We start from the raw sequence: 20288 nt of genomic DNA on the forward strand, positions 1-20288 counted from the left end.
AGTCATCCCTTCCTTCTTCGAACTGAGGAATTAACTTATGAGGGCCAAAGTGTCGCGCCTCGCCGGTTGTCGCGGCCAAGTTAGTAGCTTCTCCTTCACCTATACCTTGGATTGCATCCTGACGTGGCGCCCCTGCGCTTTGTACTGCCAACCGAAGTTGCAGAACTTCGCGTTCTTTGTCCAACCGGACACATTCATCCTCGCGTTCCTGTCGTGCCCACGCTCTTTCTTCTCGTAGTCTAGCTTTTTCGTCCTCCATCCATTTCTTCAACTCATCTCCCTGATAACCCAACTCCTTTCCCACCGCCATTAATTTCTCGTTCTCCATGCTAGTCTTTTTGACTCTAGCAATTTGTGTGTGTCCCGGACGAAGTGATCCAATTAAACTGATGGTAAATGGGATCCTGGCAGGCTCGCCACAATTGTCACGTTCGCCCGGTCCGACACGCGAAATGATTGAGACAAGACCAGGCGAGACAAAGGCATGTACATACGTAATAATGTAATGAAAGGAAATCAGGAGGTAGTTATCAACAATAAAGAAAGAAAAGGAAAAGTTCAAAGCAGACCGGAGTCCCCGTGGTCAAGTCCCCACAAAAGCTCGACTCACGCCTGACGTGGCGGGGCTTCAGGAGCGTGGCGGGGCTCGTCGTGGCCTCAGGAATCGGAGCGTTGCCGGGTTCTTCGTGGCTTGAGGAACTGTAGCGTTTCTGGGCTCTTAGGAACCGGAGCGTTGCTGGGCTCTCAGGAACCGGAGCGGGGCCGGTTACGGTGAGGCTTCAGGAGCCGGAGCGTGGCCGGGTTCTCGGGAACCGGAGCGGGGCCGGTTTCGGTGAGGCTTCAGAAGCCGGAGCGTGGCCGGGGTGTCAGGAACCGGAGCGGGGCCGGTTTCTGTGAAGCTTCAGTAGCCGGAACGTTGCCGGCTTCAACAAGCGACAGGTCAGAACTCCTGCACCTGCCGTTCGTTTCTCGCGATCCTCTTCTTCCTCTCTTCTCTTCTTTTTCTTCTTTTCTTCCCAGCTCCACACCCGTGACAGTCAACATAATAGCGGTCTCCGCCAAAAAGAACGCCCAATAAGGCATCACAAGCAAGTGGCCTAAATACATTGGGCAACGGCCCGCGTTTGTTTTAAGCTGTCAGGGCCAATAGCTCCACCGTAGATTAGGAGTAGTGGATAGCATGCGCCGTCACGAAAACGAGGCTTCCACCGCCTTGGCCGAGACGCTGCTTTCACTGAGCCGAAAAGAGCGCACGGACGAGAGCAGAACAAAATTTACTTCAGCTGATCCTGGATAACTTACTGACTTGTCCGAGTTCTCAAAACATGCGCCACCTACACTCACGCTGTGCTCACTTTCTCAATTCTATATTTCTTTGAACCCATATTCAATCAGAAGGAGATTTAAGCTTATCTGTGTGTCCCGACCGTGTTTTTAACGTACATTAAACTTTTTGGAGGTGATAACTGAGTGAAAAGGGAAGATACAGAGGCGAGAATCAAGAGTGTTATGACCACAAATTCCTCTAATTTTAGAGGTACGTTAAGTCCATTTGCATTAGCCGAAACAATTTACGCCTGCTGTGGCGCAGTCAACTTGAGCCCGTACGCCTTTGATCAATTCGTTAGCCTAAAGGACCATGTTGTTCCCATAGCTACAACTATTGGCGTTCTCGTCAGCAGTTCCGGTATGCATCATGATTCACAAAGTACTGACGACGACAACAGACCAACCTGCACGGCGTGCAAGTTGGTCTGCTCCTTCCGCACCTAGCGCGTTTGTTTATGCCCTATATGCACCCACGTGCTTTTTTTTACACGCACCTCGACCTCTTCTGGTGCTTGCTTGCTTGGCTGCCTCGTCAACGCGCCTTCTCTATGTTGCCCTTTGATTGGCGTGCTCCTCATTGCGTGCCAATGAGCTAAAGACGCATTTCGGAACACTTGCTCGCCGTATGGACTCCAAGAAGTATTCTAATAATACCGATTCGGCGAGGCTTCCTACAAATAATGCACTTTCATAAATGGTTACAACACTTCTTCGCATCCCCTCATCATCTAGCAAAAAAAAATGTTGTAGTTGTTTTCGTTAAGCAACTTTTTTGGGGAAAAAAGAATGGCGTAAAAAGGATCCCTTATCACCCCACGTTTAACTCAATGAGGCTCCTTACAAACTTTTTACGAGGTCGGTGGTTATTTATTAAGGTGAGTAGTGATTAAAACACTAAAAAGACTTAGAGTTAAAAGTATTATAAAGTAGCTTCCAGTTTCAAATTTAAATGACGCCTTCTCGAAATCTATGAATGCAGACGTCCAAGCATCAATTTCGTCACGTTACAAATAGTAGGCAAGACTTCCACCCGCCAGCGCACATATGATCGTGTAATATTTATTAAACAGATCACTCTTCTATCGACTGGGGACCGCTTTAGGTGTGGCTCTACCGAGACACAGACTACTCCGACACAGGAACGGTTCTCAAAATTTTTCTCGTCCTCCCGACTGTTGACTTAGAATGCCACACTGTAGCCGCCACTACATTATGTACACGAACCCTGTACCCGGTTTCTAATAACAAATTAGTCACGGGTTCGAGATATCAAAACAGGTTTCAGCTGCGAGTCTCCTGGAAGCTGATGCCGGGCAGACTCGGGTCATCCTAGGAGCGACTTTTAGCGCACAACTTTAGTATTGAAGAAACTCATCAGTCCACGCTGAAATTAGAGCAAACAGGCCATCTTTGCTGCCTTCTCCCTCTCCTCTATTTTTTCTTCACATTTTTGTTTTTCCCTTTTTCTTGACGATAATGTTCCTTGGAGAAGGGGAATAAAGGTGGCAAAGGACAAACAGAATTCTCCAAACACAGCTAGGCGCCTGGCGCGCGACCGAAAACATCTCACTGGTCCTGGTATTGATCCAAAGATTTCACCATATCCAGTAGACCGCTCTACTAACTGAGATAACCAGGAGTCAGACGTCAATAGAGTAAACGGGTTTTAACAGTTGCCACCAGTCTAGCACCAACGAGCGTGATCGGCCTGCATTTTAATGTTACGATGCTAATTTAATTAATGCAAAAGTGCAAGCGAGTTGTACAAGAATGACGATAATATTCCCTGTAGAAGGGAAACAAGGGGTACTAGTGACAAAGAACAAATCTCCAAACAGGAGCAGGTGACTGGTACACGACCGAAAACATACGTCTGGTCCTGGTATCAAACCAGAATCCTCTTCATTCTCAGTGGAATGGGACGCCATAAACTATGTTAGAACAAGACAGACATAATATTTCTTCTTTTTCTTCTTGTTTCTACACTTTCGCTGTCCGGTTAGAATTTTTATTGTGTGGATTACTGCACACATGAGATTAAATATAACAGGAGATGGCGGAAGCCCTGTTAAATTTTAAGACCGTGAAAGATAAATGAATTATTTTAATTTGGCTCTAGTGCCTGGAAAGCGTCTCCGACGGCTGTGTGTTACTTGCGTCCTAAGACGTGGTCCCTCAAATTCTGCCTGATTACGTCATGGAAGTGTGTGTGTCGCCAGCCGCGAAGACAGTGACACTGGCGTTATTATTATTATTATTATTGAAAATGATGCACGTTTTTGGTTTTACTCTTCAACATTTTGAACCGGCGTGAGTGCCTAAAAGCCTTATTTTTTTCAGATCTTCCCATTAATATTTTCACCAATCTTTGCTTCTTGAGTACAATCCGTCGAAACCGAATATTCTTTGCAACTATGACGCAGCAAGTTTGTTTTCCCTCATGAAGGTGGTTCGGGAGGAAAAGCAAGCTTTACAGGTTAAAGGGAGCGCCCGCTAATTCAGTTTTCCGTGTACGCTGTGACAAGACTTCGATCTCTTCGAGATTGTTGGAATGTGTCGCCATATGACTTATACCTGAACAAGGCAGACATGATAGAAAAAGGGCTTACCGATATGGACAGTATGTAATAAACTCTCGGAGAGACACATCGTCAGTAACTTTTCTCACCGCTCAATCTTCCTCGATGGAAAACGATATAACACATTTGTGAAAAGGATGTATTGCTGGAATGGTTCGGCTCGCCTCAAGACGTGTTCTTGTATGCCGTCGAAAACTGGAGGTTGTCGGTTTGCCAGTGAATACACTACATGTTGTTGACCTTCAGTTTTTCTTTTTCGCGCGGTATTGCTTCTGCCTTGGTACTTTCTGATCCATACAATCGTGAATTTTATTAGATTGTTCCGACAACGATACGATGAAAGCGCATAAGCGCTAGTGGACCATCAGGTATCGTTATCGTAGTTTTCAGAACGATCTACTAAATGTTTATACTATTTATCCTTGAAACGAAAATGTTGTTTATGCTACATCTGTATCGCGTCATCATCACATCGAAATTAAGAGATTCGTATGCATGCAATGCAGGGTCATTTCTTCGAACATCAAAATAGAGACAAAACGGTAATTTTATTAATTCTGTGCACATATATTTTGTCACGATGAATATATTTCTGTTTGCTACCTTTCCACGCTGCAGTGAAGCCGTCGACGGTTCGAATCCGGTCCAAACAGCGTCCCCTTGCGGCGGGACTGGCGGCCGAGATCGAGTGCGAGGCGGCCGGATCCCGACCTGCACCCGTGATTTCCTGGTGGAGGGGCAAGGACAAGCTACCCACGAATCACTTCAAGGTGCATCTTTAAGATATTCGTTGTGAAACTGAAGGGGCCTTTAGATGCTGCAACATTGAGAACTGGTGCTTACATTTTTTTTAAATATCTGTAACGTAGTTTATTAGCGTAAGAGGGCAGTTATTTTAGCATATCCTGCACAAGATTGAATGTCCTTCAATAAAGCAATAATTGTATAACAAAAAAAAAAGAAGCCCTGGGGATTTGCCTGCTCTTAAACTTGGCAGTACGCCAATCATTTTGATAGACAAAAACATCTGAACAAATGAAGTGACCCAGAACAAATTTAAAATCCAAATATAATTTCTTAGCCCTACCCCAGGAAGACTAACAACTTTGATTGTGATTATATTTGGCACACGCCTCTGCTACAATTTGATTGGACAAATCACTATAAGGTAATGTAATCTATAAAATCTTATATTTCAGACATTGTGAAAGAGTGACTTAAAATATAGTTCCGGTTTTGTCAAGTACCTCGAAGTTTCAGGCAAAAGGTGCTGAGCCAAATGCACGAAATATTCATGAATCGGCGTTTTGTACATATCCACCAATAATTTAGTAATATGATTTTTATTGAACAAACTATCGAAATATAAGAGCGCATTATATCGCTTCTTCATGCTTCACATGCCCGAAATAGCATAATGGTTTAGAAAGAACCGTTCTTCTTATCATGTAATAAGACCACTGCGCGAACACAAAATACACAGTTAAACATATTGATCTTATATAAAGTGTCATACGCATATATAAAACAAAACGCGTGATCTATTATTTTAAATAAAATTATGAATGACATTAGCCTCAATATCCCAATCACCCTCGTTCCTTTACCAAAAAAGGCTACTAAAACTATCGATGTTTCTTGTTTTTATTATTTCATCGCATCTTGATAATCAACACAGGTTTCGAATGGTTCCTCTGAAAGTCTCACTCATTAACAGTTAGTTACACTTTTAGGAAATCTCCTGCACGCTCTCCACGTGACAATTCAGCAACAACATAAATGTTCATTTTGTGCTTGGCTTCAAAGGCAATTGCGTCCTCGATAGCAATCCAGAACGCAAGTTCGTCTGCTTCCTTAGCAGGGATTCTGGCGACGTCAGAAAGACGCCGATTTCTGATTGGCTCTGATTGAACGATAGTGATTGAAGAAAGCTGCCTTAAGGTCTATACACTATCCTTCAAACTATGCTTCAATCAGAGCCAATCAGAGCTCGGTATTCTGACGTCACCAGAACCCCTGCAAAAGAGGCGAACCGACTTGCGCTCCGCATTGGCACAAAACAAATTGTATGATCTCACAACGTATGTTCAGTGATCTTTTTTTTTCACTTCATTACTTAATTTAGTACTTTATTTCTCATTGGCGAGTTCTAGTCTCACGTATTCGAGTAAACGACAAGCATGGTGCCCTTGTCGTGTCTTTGCGTGTTCCACACTGCGCGTGCGCGGGAGCCCTAACTGCGGTCTTAGATTGGCGCGTGAAGCACGTAAAGGTAATGCTAATGCACATCGCTTGCGTTTCCTCCTATACACAATACTAGTGAGTTTTAGTATTGCGAATGCGAGCAAACGCAAGTGCTTTGCGTTTGCGGTAGCGTTGCGTTTTCCACGCTGCGCATGCGCAAAGTCTCCATGCGCCAATCCAAGGCCGCAGTTTGGGCTGCGCGCACGCGCAGTTTGGAATACGCTACACTAACGCAAAGGCACAGGGCTTGAGTTCGCTTGTATACGCAGTACAAAAACTCGTTACTAAGACTCTACAAAGTGCCACCGTAACCAACGCTATACAGTCCGACGGAGTGAATCAAGGAGCGCGAAAAGTGCATCGTCATGGGCCTCGTCGTTCTTGTGGGTTTGCCATCTTGGGGCCCTAAGCTGGACACTTGGCGAAAACGACGGCGAGAAATCTAGAGGCCGCGATTGGCCAACGCCGCACATGACCTTGGCGCCGGCCAAATATAGCCGCCCAATTTCTCGCCGACTTTTTCGACAAGCGTCTAGCCCCTGGGCTGAACTATATCGTGCACAGAAAACAACGCGAAGAATCGCGCCGGATTCATCGTACTTGATCGGTTTCGCGAGCGATAAGATCCGCACAAAGACGACAAGCGCCGTGACGATGCTCTTATGCCGTAGCCAGAGTGGCCCCGTGGAATCGTAGCGCTAGCTGGGGTCGCAGGTAATAGGAAAATTAGCATTTTTAATGGGAGGGGAGGGGGGGAGGGGCTGCAATTAAAATTTGGGAGTTTAATTTTGTCATCAGCATCGCAATTGCGCGTGAATCTGGCGGTAATTCTCGCACGTAGATCTTGCTGATCGGCAACCGAATCTTCTCCGTGGTGGCCTACACACCAACACGGGAGGACAACGGCAAGAAACTGCGCTGTCTGGCTGAGAACCCCAACTTGATCGGCAGCTCAGTTGAGGCGTCGTACATCCTTGACGTTTACTGTGAGTGCGCTATATAATTTGTTTTTATTTCATCCCAGTCCCACGACCCGTAGTTGAAAAAATCCTGTATGAGGGATGAATAAAAAAATACAAGCTAGGCACTACAACCGGGGACACGTAAAATAATATAGTAAAGGCTAAAGATAAAAATAATAGACAGTCGCGATTACAAAGTGAGCTTTTCCCAGTGGGTGTGGCGAGTGCAAAACGATGTTTTCCCGCATACCGGAAGTTCCGGAATTCAAGATGGCCGCGCCCGCTCAGGAAAGATCTAGGTCACTCACTTGTTTAAGAAGCGTAGGGCGTGGGGCGTCTCGTCCAACTTAATATCGCTCCTAAGCCAATGTAATTGGAGGTTTAGCCAAGAAGAACGTTAAAGGCCAATCACGAAGCTAGAAGTGTGAGCATATAATTAGCCACACCCATCGCGTCTTAGCTTGTCAGCGACCATGCCCACTTTTGCATTTTGACATGAGCTTAAAACGTCATGTGAACTCTTGTTTACGTTGTCGTTCACATGAAATTTTATTAAAACAAAAACAAAGGACGTGTCCAGCCTGGAGGCCAGAAACATGCACGATTACCATAAAAAATCTGAGGGGTAAACTAAAATATGTTAATGGCGCTCCCTAAAACCTGCGTCGTACACACACTCAAATCAATAGGTACCCTCGCAGCATACTTACAGTAATCAACCACTACAACTATTCGTTGCACGCATGTACGTGAGCAAGTATATGCGCATGTGATGGAATCTTGGTTTTAATTGCTTCTGGGTTGTTTGTATAAGTATGTCCGTGCACACTTATGTGTTTTTATGCTTATGCTTATGGGCTTACGTGCTCGCGTATATTGCCTGTGCCTTTGCATGTTTGTGTCTTTTCACGTACAGGGGAAGGGGTGTGTATGCCTGCAGGTCTGCCTTTGCGTTTGTGTTCAGGCATTCATATCTGTGCTTGTGTGCGTGGCTTCCTGGGTGCGTTTGTATGTGCATACGTGGGCGTGAGAGTGAGTCACCGGGTGTGACTGTCTGCTGTCTACGTACACCCCGAGTTAATATGAGATACACTCAAATGGATTCTTGCTATGCCTACAGTTCCCGCAAGCTTCACTGACTGTTAAATTGTTAAAGAATTCAGAGACGGACACCAGATCCTTGTATTCTAGCGGATATTTTCACTCGACTTTTTTCAAAAACGAACAGCTAATTCAAAGAATAATAGAAGGCTTTATCAGCGCGTGTTGTTTACGGTAGTACCTGTCAAACCACAGACGCCTCAAAAGGCTTGATTCCCTCCGTTAGCGTGTCGGAAAGAAAACATGTTTTGGTGTGTTCCCATGCAATCTGCTCGTTCTTGATGATACTTGAACCTTCCCACTGTTTCAGACAAACCAGTGGTGAGGCTGCAGCTAGGGAAGCGTCTTCGGCTAGAGGAGCTTTTCGAGGGCCAGGACCTGTACCTTGAGTGTAGCATCGACGCCAACCCAAGCGTCTCCGAGGTTGTCTGGAGGATCGAGGGAAGGGAAGTGCGCTCAGATCCAGCAGCCCATGTCATCACCAGCAACCAGTCTCTGGTCTTCCAGGCTATCCAGAGGCACAACGCGGGACGCTACAGATGCGTCGCGATCAACTCCGAGGGGGAGTCTGAAAGCAACGAGGTTCATCTGAGAGTGCAATGTGCGTACCATGATCGTTTTGCTTCGCGATATTTTGGACATGCCCAGCCCAAGTCTTTTTTTTCTGTAGTGATAAAATTCAGGGGAACACTATGCCCTAAGTTTAGCTACAACTGATGGGCATTTAAACAGTATGATACACGGTATCGGTATAAGTTTTAAACCTTACCGGTCGGAAAAGAGCTAAGCCTAAAATTGAAACCCTACGAATGATGAAAAACAACGAGTTTAAATTGCGACTGACTCTTTCCCCTCTTAAAGAATTACTACATCCTAAACTTTTCCAAGGGTTTAGCTTAAATTCACCATGAATAGTGTCTGTAAAGAGCGAAAAATCCCAAAGTCCCCAAAACGAAACACTTCACCAGAAGAATGCATTATAGTGCGCTCACTTGCATTGGAGAGCGCGCATAAGAGCACCAAATCCTCTCCTATTGACGAAAACACAAGCGCATTGCGCTGTCCATACTGTCGCGCATTCGTGCTGCGACGAGGAAGAAAGCTGCCACCGACGCACCGAGAAAGGGGATTCGCCAAAAAAACAAAAATGGCTTTCTCCGCTATCTCCAAGACTCTCCACCGCAACAGATGGCGACAGTCACAACTCACAATTCGAAGAGAAAAACCTTCAGGCTGCGCACGACCAGCTGATCTAACTACTCAAAAGCTGTCGGCTCCAAGGCAATTGAGTTTTCGCGTCTTATGATGTACTGCCTAGTAAGGTGTTTGCTTATAAGTACTTATCAATCTGTCCCTCTATCCTTCTCCCTGCCAATGCAGATTCTCCGGTGTGTTCGTCTCGGCAGCGCACCGTGTACTCGGCTGCGGCGCACGAGATGGTGCAGGTCTCGTGCGACGTGGACGCCCACCCGTCCGTAATGAGTTTCCGCTGGGCCTTTAACGGCAGCTTGCGCAGCCACGAGGTGCAGAGCTTCGTGTCCGAGAGCGGCCGTAGTGTGGCCTCGTACGTGCCCCGGGAGGAGGCCGACTACGGCTCGCTCTTCTGCTGGGCGACCAACAAGATCGGCACCCAGAAGACGCCCTGCCAGTTCAAGGTCACGCCGGTCGGTACGTGCGTTTGAGTCATATCCTTCTCTTGTCAATTTCGATGTAGATCGGGCATTGTACCCTCTTGTCCTGCACTAATTCTTGCTGCTTGAATCACATGAAATAATACATGCCAGTAGTCGTACTGCACTCGCCAAATGCCTTCTCAATAGGGCGAACACAAACAGACACGTTTAGTTCAAACTCTCTAATGCGCGTACAGCTAGTTTTTCAGAAAGCAATTTACTTCCCACCTATTTATTATGTGACAAAATGTAGTACAAAAACTACAGCACTGAACTGAAACTTTGGTTACATCAGGTGTTTTAACTGGTTCTGGTGATGAGACGGATATAGATGAGTGAGCGCCATGTAGGCGCGCCGGAAGCCGGAGGAGCTCCCAGAATCCCGCAGAGGCGCCGACGAGAGAAGAGAGGGATGGCGGCGAGAGAGACAGGAGGGTGATGACAGGCAGCCCTCTTACTCTTTCTCAATCGCCGTACCCCTCGCGCAAGGCGGCTCACTCATTTAGTCCTCGATATCATGTGGCTTTTTGTGTGTGAACACGCCGGATTTTGCCGCGAAAGAGGCACTAACAGCTACCGCTCTAAAATACTACCAGCGAAGCGGTCACCAAGTGGACAAAATGGCGAGCAGAGTCCTCCGTCGCGCCTAGCCGGACTAATTCTCAGAATAAACCTGCTCAAAATTTTCGTTTGCGTGAGCAGCTCGAACCAATTCAATGCGTGCATTTCCTTCCAGTGTTTACACATGTAAATATTTTATGAGCGTCCAAAGCTTGACAACCCTCTCGGAAAGTGAAAGCCGATGTTGTCCAGCGCTAAAAAGCGTGTCCTGCGTGCACAAACCTTTCAGGCAGCGATTTCACTTTTCTCGTATCGCACAGGTCCTCCTCCGGCGCCATCCAACTGCACGCTGAGCAACCAGACGCAAGAATCTTTCCTAGCGGTGTGCCGCGAGGACCACATCGGCGGCTCCAGGCAGCTGTACTCGCTGGAGGTGCACGACGTCTCGTGCCACCGGCTGCTGGCCAACCTGACGGCAGACCGGCCGGCCTTCTGGGTCCAGGGAGTGCCAGCGGGCATCAACGTCGTGCTCGTGCTATACGCCGCCAACCAGATGGGCCGCTCCCAGCCCGTCCTGCTCAGGGCCGAGGCCACAGACCGCCGCTGGGAGGGCCTTCGACACGGTACACAATGCCGTGGTTCTTGTGCAATACTCCATCTCACATGCCGCAGGCAGCGTGAAAAAAGTTATTGGGGTCAGAGCGTCACCCAATCAGTTAGCGAGGAGTACAAAGAGGAACTCCCTTGTTACCTAGATCACTTTTTTCTGTGTCACCCAGACGTTACTTTTGTCCTCGAAGGTTAACTTGTCATACAGAACTCGTGCGAATGCGGCAATCTTTGTCTTTCACGTCCGTGCATTCCACAGCGCTGAGCACAACTAGTGAGATAAAGCTCTACTTCACCTGATGGAGGAGCGGCGCTGTTTTCAGGGCTTTCCATATTTCCACAACAAAACTTATTCCATATCTTTCTCTTTTTTTGCGTCACCTACCAAAGGCTATCGTGGAGCGAAAATTGGACATGAGATACTGCGTTTGCGATCGGCTGGCAGTTGTCTTTTTCCTAAATGAACGCGAGTGTAGGTTAAACGCTGATCCAGCAGTCATGTCCCATCTGCGCTGTTCATCGATAGGTGTCGCAAAAATCCAGCTATGGGGCCTCATTATCTTGGGGGTGTAGCCTCGTGGAGCACGTGTCGAGAAAGAAATCGCCTTTTTCTATGACGAGTGAGCATGCTGTGTTAGCTTTCTTTAAAAGAAACGTTTTATATGCGACGTGAGTTTCCCGGAGGCCGTCCTCTATGTGTGTTTGTGCAGCTCGGCGGACATCAAATGCGGGGAAAGCCTTTTTCGATCTGACCAACTATTGTTCATCCATTAGTTTTTTGGTTGGGCACTTTGAGGAATCGGAGAAAATGGAACGAATGGGTTTCGAGATATTCAGAGATCAGTCTTCACCTTTTTGTCGCCCAAACCTCAAGCACCGCTATGCAGAAAGAGCGCTGCGGCCATGTTCACACCCATGCGTGTGACAATGACGACCTATTTATTTTCGGCGCCTCGTCACAATTTTCACAGGACTTTATTAGCGCATCTGCTAAGGACGCTCTACCGAGATACATTCTTTTTTTGAAGTAGAGTTCTACTGCAGCCGACGCTACCCTCAGATGTAGCCAACCAAGCAGCGTCAAATCTGTACCGTCAAGGCGGTCTTCGCGCATTTTTCTGTCCTTGGCTTAACCGACGATGTACACACGCAAAAAAAGAGTGAAATCGCGGTAAATTGACAGCGTATGATTGCTAAAGTCCAGGGGTGGCCAAGCTGCGGCTCGCGAGCCGCATGCGGCTCTTCGCGTGTTAAAGTGCGGCTCCCGGCTCCCTACCCTAACCCGCTCCCTCCCCCCCCCCCCCACACACACACATACACACACACTCCTCCACTTTCCTCCGGGTCACACGAGCACTTCCCCAAAAAAGATGATTAAGACGCGTTTTAAATTGAAAATAGGATGTGGTTTCGTAGTCTTGTGCTACTGCTACCTTACATACAGTGGGCTGCTTTTGACTCGAATATATTAAAAGTAATTCGAGTTTCGTTGTGTTCCTTCGACCTCGTTCTACGTCTTTTTTGCGCTGTTCCCACCAAAGAGTATGTACCACCAACTAGCCCCAACTACATGCCTTGCTTTCATTTATTGCTCAGAACAAAAGTTTGCCCCCCCCCCCCCCCCCCCCCCTTCCCCCACCGCGGCTCTTGGAAGTTTCGTGGTTTTGTTTTGCGGCTCTTAGGCCAGGTCAGCTTGGCCACCCCTGCTATAGTCAGTGATGGTAAGCGCACAAAGGCGACTAGCGTCGTGACGCTGCACTTTTGGCGCTGCTTTATTAGAGAGTTTTAGGGAACCGTTTTTGCACGTCCCATACGGTACAATAGGCCCTCCGATACGCACTGGCTATATGCGTGTTTTCTGCTGTAGCCTATGAGCAGTTCGTACCGGAGGGCCTTTCGTACCGTATTAGCAGTGCAAAAACGGCTCCCTAAAAAACTCTAATAGGAAGTTTTGCGAAACCTTTTTTTGCAGATACGATGCAGTACGCACTGCGCACATGCTAGTTTTCTGCGGTAGTGCATGCGCAGTTCGTACCGGTGGGCATATCGTACGGTATCGGACGTGCAAAAACGGTTCCTTAAAACTATCTTATAGGAAGTTTTAGGGAGTCGTTTTTGCTCATTCGATACGCTATGGTGGGCTCTCCGGTACGAACTGTTATATGCGCAGTTCCCACCGGAGTGCCCATCGTACCGTATCGGAACTGCCCAAAAAGGGTTCCCCAATACCCCTGTCAGACGGCCACTTAAAAGGACATTTTCGCCAAAAGACCATTAGCGTAAATATCATCTAAGCAGTGCCATACGGAAAATCAAATATCACTTAGCGTAAAGATCGTTTTCGTGAACCTGAGTTTACGCAACTCCTTTAAGGCTGCCAACGTTACTCGAAGAACGTTAACGGCTGCTAAAGGCGTACTCTCGTCAGCAGCAGTCTACAGTAGAGAAGCGAATTGAAATAACATATCGTGCTAAAATATAAAAGCAAAGTTTTGGTTTTTGAAAACGAGCGAAGTCCACGTATATTCTGTTGAGACCTCGCTCTAATAATAGTTGTCTGTACTCCCGGCCCCAGCTATCTAGTAGGTCTCGTCGTCCCGCCAGTCCCGCTGCTCGCATTGTCCGCTTCGGAACGTTGGCTTTCCTCCTCTCGATTTTCCTTAGAACCATAGTTATCTAGGTTTTATTTCTCTACTTTATATTTGATCATACTTTAATAGTGTATTATTACCTGTACTGTATGTATTTAATATTTTTTCACGCGAATATTTATGTGTCTCCCTCTCGTGTCGTGCGACATGTCGAACGACCGAGGAACGTCCACGACTAAGAAGGGGTCGCCGCGCTTCCATTAGAGCGTTGAGCCGACCCGGGCGCTTATACGATTATGGGAGGATCGGCTGTAGGTCCTCCGACGCGTGGGATGAAACTCAAGCGCGAGCACGACGCTCAGCCGAACAGGGCAAAGCAAAAACGTAGCAGAAGCACGTAAGGGTGCGGGAGCACTGATCAGTGAGCAGGGGGCGCGCGCACTGGGCAACGCTAGCACTTAAAGCCACTTTATACGGAAAAGTAGCGACTTCCTTTGAAGAATGCCGCCTGCTACCTTTTAGCGGTCCAGGCGTCGCTACCGTCGACGCCCAAGAGCGCGAAAGAACAATAACTTAAGATAAAGGAGAGTGCACGGGGAAGGAGGAGTTGCCCTCCAATCAAGTAACACCCAAAGTGTAACGTAACGGCTTCCATCGTCTTCGAGAACATTCTTCGCGGTTCATCCACTAAAACGCAGATGGTGCACTGCGATGGTGCTCTTTAGTCCGTGCATCTGTCGCTATCATGGAGAGATCCAGGCGGCGCTACCGTCCATGCGAGAGTGCGGAAGTGAAAAAAATAAACATAAAACGTGCGTGCTGGAAAGGAGAAGGGTGAAGATGTCGCTACCTTTCCTTATCCAGGGGCCTTATTAGGATAGAATGAGCAGGAGACGAACAGTGTTGTCGCTAATTGCCAAAAAAACACTTTGCATGGGCTTAAAGTGGACTTTGTTGTAATCACTCGACTGAACTCGTCATTTTTTTAATATTTGGTTTGCTTAGAAGTTAGGAAAGTCCTAAAATATTTATATCGCAAAAATATTATTTTTCTGGCGTGAACTTGATTTATGCGGTTGAACGAGCTACGAGACTTTAATCTCTGTAGACATCGTCTAAATCATTTTTGCTTGCGTTGTCTGGCATGGTAGAACTTAAAGGTACCTTGAAAATCCTAAAGGGCTTCGGCGTAAAGGTCATTTAGGTGCCTGTCTGACAAGTATAAATCCAACTATTGACTTCATGTTATCGTACCGTCGGCCGCGGTCGGACTTCACGTTAAACGGAAAGAAAGCGTGACTGTAAATACTATCTTATTTCACCTCGTCGTCACTGCGGGCAAAACCTCCGGGACGCATTGCGCCTCCAGTTTGAAAATCGGGCGAGAAAAGCGAGAAAACTGATCAATGAACGTCTAGAATTTAACAGTAAGTATCGTACATGCAGCGATTACAGTATTCCCCGATACTACTCATTGAAATTAAGTGCAAGATATTAAGTTAAGTAGCCCACTGATAGCGACGGTCCTCACGTCTAATGTCCTAGTAAAAACATTTTACGCTGGCGTGACATAATAGCAACATGGCAGCATGAACCTTTTCACTAGTACTTCAACTGGCTTTTGGAGCAGATTTGCATCTAATGTGCGCCAAGCTAAAAAAAAAAAAAAAAAAGGAAAGCATATTCAGTGCAGTAAGCCGTTATTATTTTTTTAAAATCCATTCCCATGAAAAGGGTAGTACCCTGTATACCTTTTCTGAACTCCCTCATTGTAGAACTCCCTGATGTAGCGCCACCACGAGGGATCTACTGTCGGCATTGCACATGCGCAGACGATTCATCTCACACCAATTTGGGATCTGCGGAGGCACATGGTCCACACCTGTTTTGGACAAACGCGGGATTCTTGGCAAACTGGGTGTTGTTTTAAAACTTAAAATTACAATATCGCGAGGAATCGTGGAAAATTTGCGGATGTACTGTCCAGGCTTTGCCAATTCAGCCGCTTGCCCATTGTCACTTGAAAGCCGAACTCGGCGCCTTCGCTCCCCAGAAAGTTCTCAATTCGATGTAAACATCTTTGTTTTTTTAGTTTGTTTATTATGTAAAGTTATTTCAAAGATTTTTCAAGATATTAAACTTTGTTAAAAAGGATAGCTAAATTAAATAAGTTTTATTTCAGTTTTTCGATCATTCTGTCATTTGATATAATTGCGTTTTATGTGGAACGTACAGCCGGGGTCACACTGGTCATACAACATGCACAAGACAGTCTGCAAACACGAGTAACCGGAATATCCGTGGTTTGAATGCCGCGTGCCAACTTTCCACTTTGAAATCATTGCCATGCCGCATTCGAAGCACGGATTTCGCGTGGACTCACGTTAGAATCTGAATGCAGACTGTCTTTTTTATGATGTGTAACCAGTGTGACCCCGGCATAACAGACGCTAGCTCTAGTCACATGCACCCAGGTGCACGGTGCCGTGTCACCGTTGGGACGCCTTCCTTCTGTACTAGTTTTAATGCAAAAGCATTAACTGGTCCGATGGAGCGAGCCAAGGTCATTAGCCGCGCCAAAAGGCAGATAAGTTCCCCTCTCCCAATGAAGCGAAGAGAAGCCGCGATCTGAGGCATCTCAGCTTTGAAGGCCCGCAAAAAGCCACGCAAAAGGTCAACTAAATGAAGCCGAAATCTGATGGATATGGCCACCGCGCGTTATTTTCAAGGAGAGCCTCTTCATCACGCTACGTACCTGCGCCAGAGCGCGCTGGGAAAACCAAGCGGTTGGCTGGCCGGGCCAGCCGGGCCTCCCAGACCTCAACCCGCTAGGGCATACCCCGGAGCGGCTGCACGCCAATGTAAGCGCGGCGCGCCCACTTCACAAGAACGCGCGCAAGAACGACATTCATGCTTTCGCATTCACAATTCATAAAGAGCATTTAGGTGTACCTAGAGTTTTTTTTGTTTTTGCTTGCCCTTGTTGTTTGGTGTTTTCGCAGCTGGCAAAGTGTTCTGGAAGCATCCCAGAGTCCTCTCTTCTCCCTCTTTTGTTTTGTTGTTTTCTGCACAGCTGCGATATGTTGCCGGCGGAGCTCGCGGTGTAGCTGTCTAACAGCCGGCCAACAAGGCCAAAACACTAGGCCTACTTTTTCCAACCTTGGCACGATTCACTCTCTATTTTCAAGCCTAAATCAAAGATAGCTTCCGTAAGATTGCAATTCCGTATTAAAAACATATACTCTCTGTGACTACTCTAATAGTACTGTTGCTGTTCATTTACAGGAGGTGAACGGAACGGCTGTGAGGGGAGCAACCATATGGTGGTTATTATTGTCGCAGTCACACTCATCACCGTCTTTCTCCTCTTTCTGCTCGTAATCGTCACCAGGTGTCGCAAGAAGAAGAGGTTAAAGGAAAACATCGGTGAGGCTCTATACCTGCCTACCTCCCAACGGCTTCGCCCATCACAGTTTTGTTCACTACTTTGCATGTCTGGAAAAGACACCGACATTGGACAAGTGCCTTTTGAAGGGCGGTTAATTCTAATCCAACAACAACAACAACAAAAAAAGCCGACCGTCTTTATTTTTTTTTTAGGACCGGGCACGTCCCTCATTTAGCAGCTTCTGTCTTTGAAAGTCGGCAATAACGTTAAAGCTGATTTAGGTTTGTACGCTGGTGTTTGAACGGCATGTTCTTTTTTTAATCTCATATAACCCGCGAACATGTATAGGAACTTTGAGAGACGAAAATGCGAAGTTAGTTGACCATTCAGTACGTCGAAAGAACCGGCTAGCCTTTCAGGGCGTTGAGTTTGGCATTCGTCTCAATTTATGCGTTAAGAGTCGCACGCTCAACGTACCTTAACCTGTGAGACGCCACCGTTTCTTTACAATAGGGCTCACCTTTTTAGTGTCATTTTCGAAAAGAGAGAAAGCGCGCGTACCTAGCTTTAACCGGCGTTCAACAACGCGCTCCTTTAACTCTCGGTAGATTGTCACAGAAGCTTGTCCCCGAGCGTTGTTTTCCTTGTAGCTTCAGGAATTCTTTTTTTAATGATAAATGAGATTTTGTTTCATCACGTGTTGCGGCTACCTTAAAGCGGCTTTGTCCTATAGTTACCGACACGTTAAGAAACAGAATCAATTACTTATTATGATCCCTTTTCTTGCTATGTGTTTCGTTTTCGAACGGTCTTATCAGCTAATGTCGCAATCTCATTGGCTGCGGATGTATAATGAAATAATCGGGACTCACCACACCCTGCGTTTGTGACTATATTGAGATAATAGGGTGATACTGACACGGGTCTTTAATGCCAGCGGGGAAGAAACATCTCTTACGCACTACGCAAACCCTTTTCTTGGTGACCAACCTTAACCACCATAAGCGCTTTTTTCGTCTTTGCGTTGAAAACGTTCCGACGACAAAATTAAAAATATAAAATTAATTTTTTTTTGTCTTGTACAATATTTTTATGTATGCTTTCTTTCTCTCCCTTTCTCTCTCTCTTTCTCTTAGGCAATAAAATAGTAGAAAACGGCAAAGCGTAAGTGTAATTCACTGCTTTTCACATATCGTTAATATATACAGGGCGTTTTTTTTGTTTTTTTTTATGGGGCGATACGTTACCGAAAGCACCTAACTAGTTTTTAAATTATGGTTAAGACATCCCTTTTGTTGCCTTAGGCGCGGAGTCGGAAATAGAAAACCTGCTGTTTTTATGCACATGGGGCTTCACAAGAGCGTTTTACAGAACGAAAACGTATTTCAATACCCTCGGGTCCTAAGGAAACCTTCTGTGTCAGTTCTAAAATGATAGTTTCCGGTGATATCAAAGCGTACTTTTTTTTTAAAGGGCACTCTTATTGCATTATAATATAAAAAAATTACAAAAATTGGGGTTAAAAAAAATTGCTTTTTGTTATGAAAGTATTATTGGGATCTTTACGCTTGTATGAAATATTGTTGTGTTTAACACCTGATTTCGTCAGGTGCTTATTACTCACGTGTCTTCTTTCTTCTTTTTATTACCTCGCAGTTCAATGCCTGAAATCTGCACGGATACAAGCGACAAGGACAGCAAGAACATCCTTTGGCCGGTCTGAAATATGGAGGGAAAATGACACTAAAATAATTTGGTGGTCACCAACGTTGTTGGTGATAATATCGGCATTCTTATCGCCTCCATGCTTATCAAGTACACTATGGAGAGACCATCTAACTTAAAAACCACTGTGTTGTCCACTGTGTGGATGTCGTAATATTCCCACCGATGGAGCGTGGGCCCTGATATAAAATTGTGCGTCTATTAAGATTAACCTGCGCACACCACAGACAACTGTAAAAGTTTTTATCGACATCTGTGGCGTCCATGTTTGCTTCACAGACAGGACTTGACCCTGACTCAAGCCTGACTTGCTGTAATCGTAAGGCACCTTTTCGCGCATCGTGTGGTCAGGGACGTTCTAAGCAAACAAACACTACACGTGTTTTAGTCAAACGTAGAATGTTCCACAACAATTATACGATTCATGTAAATATATATATCTACCAAGAGTCGAACACTGCCCTTTGTATAAATTATAAAATCGCTTCTTACTGGGCTGCACCGTATTCACACGACGGAGCTGTTTTTTTAGTTATGCCAACATCTCTTTTGTTATAACATCTCTTAGTTATAAAATTATGCGAACATCTCTTTTGGGTTTTTAAAGGGATTTTCGCACCGCCAGTCATGCATCAAAGCAGGTGAGTATTTCAACGTGGTGGCTGTCGGCGCTCGTTTTCAAACCAAAGAGAATAGAGGAACACAAGAAGAACTCTTGATAACTTCTCAGGAGAAAATTCAGATAGCCAGTTTCATCTATTTTTAACAGAAATGCATGACTAGAACCAAACTTAAATATGTCCCCCACCCGCGAAAAGCCATCAGCCATCGGCCCAATTTGATAATATCGAATACCAGCGATAATGCAAAATTTATCGAGTGAATAAACGTTTTCTATTTTCAGCGTCCGTGTTTTGTCTTTAAATGAAGTTACGCTCGAGTTAAATAGCTTCCTAGTTTTGTCACTAGTTTTTTACGACTTTCTGTTTTATCATAGTAATAAACCTCATTTCCGAGCTAAGCTCCTTTGTAAAGACAACAGGAGACAAAAAAACGGAACTTTTTTTTTTTTTTTACAAAGTTACGAGCTTCAAAGCACTTTCCACCTGAAGCCTGATTCACATGGTGCGATTTTACTTGCGATTTCGTAATGGCGACGTCACTCGTGCGGCAAAAAATTCGTAACGGGGGCAGCGGGGCTCAACGTCGCAAATGCAAACTCGCCAAAAAAAAAAAAAAAAAAACCCGCCAGGTGAATAAGGTTTGATGCATTACACTTGTAATGTATTTTCCAGCGCAAAAAAACTGCCTTGAAATATATCGATGCTCATTCCTTTAATTGTTTCTGGCGCTTTTTGTTTTACCTCTTCCACATTGGCCAACAGTTTCCTTTTGATAACTTTAACATCCCGGATAACAAAGAAGTAACACGGACTAAGGTTGAGTGAACATGGATGGTGGACTACGGGGGTCATTCCTTTTTGTTCGAAAACGCTGAACATTCATTGCTGCGTGGCCGGGTTGTG

General features: G+C 45.8%; 1 protein-coding gene across 1 annotated transcript in view; it reads left to right on the forward strand.

The window, feature by feature from the left end:
* Nucleotides 1-18760, forward strand: part of LOC120845275 (B-cell receptor CD22-like) — a 133321-nt gene extending 114561 nt beyond the window's left edge. The window contains exons 4-11 of the mRNA XM_040503413.1: nucleotides 4527-4678; nucleotides 6994-7138; nucleotides 8526-8816; nucleotides 9596-9883; nucleotides 10770-11072; nucleotides 16935-17075; nucleotides 18174-18201; nucleotides 18694-18760. Coding sequence (XP_040359347.1) covers nucleotides 4527-4678; nucleotides 6994-7138; nucleotides 8526-8816; nucleotides 9596-9883; nucleotides 10770-11072; nucleotides 16935-17075; nucleotides 18174-18201; nucleotides 18694-18760 — 1415 coding nt within the window. The remainder of the gene's footprint in view (nucleotides 1-4526; nucleotides 4679-6993; nucleotides 7139-8525; nucleotides 8817-9595; nucleotides 9884-10769; nucleotides 11073-16934; nucleotides 17076-18173; nucleotides 18202-18693) is intronic.
* Nucleotides 18761-20288: the final 1528 nt, after the last annotated feature.

Source organism: Ixodes scapularis, unplaced genomic scaffold, assembly GCF_016920785.2.
Source record: "Ixodes scapularis isolate PalLabHiFi unplaced genomic scaffold, ASM1692078v2 PGA_scaffold44__24_contigs__length_19508400, whole genome shotgun sequence".
NCBI lineage: Eukaryota > Metazoa > Arthropoda > Arachnida > Ixodida > Ixodidae > Ixodes > Ixodes scapularis.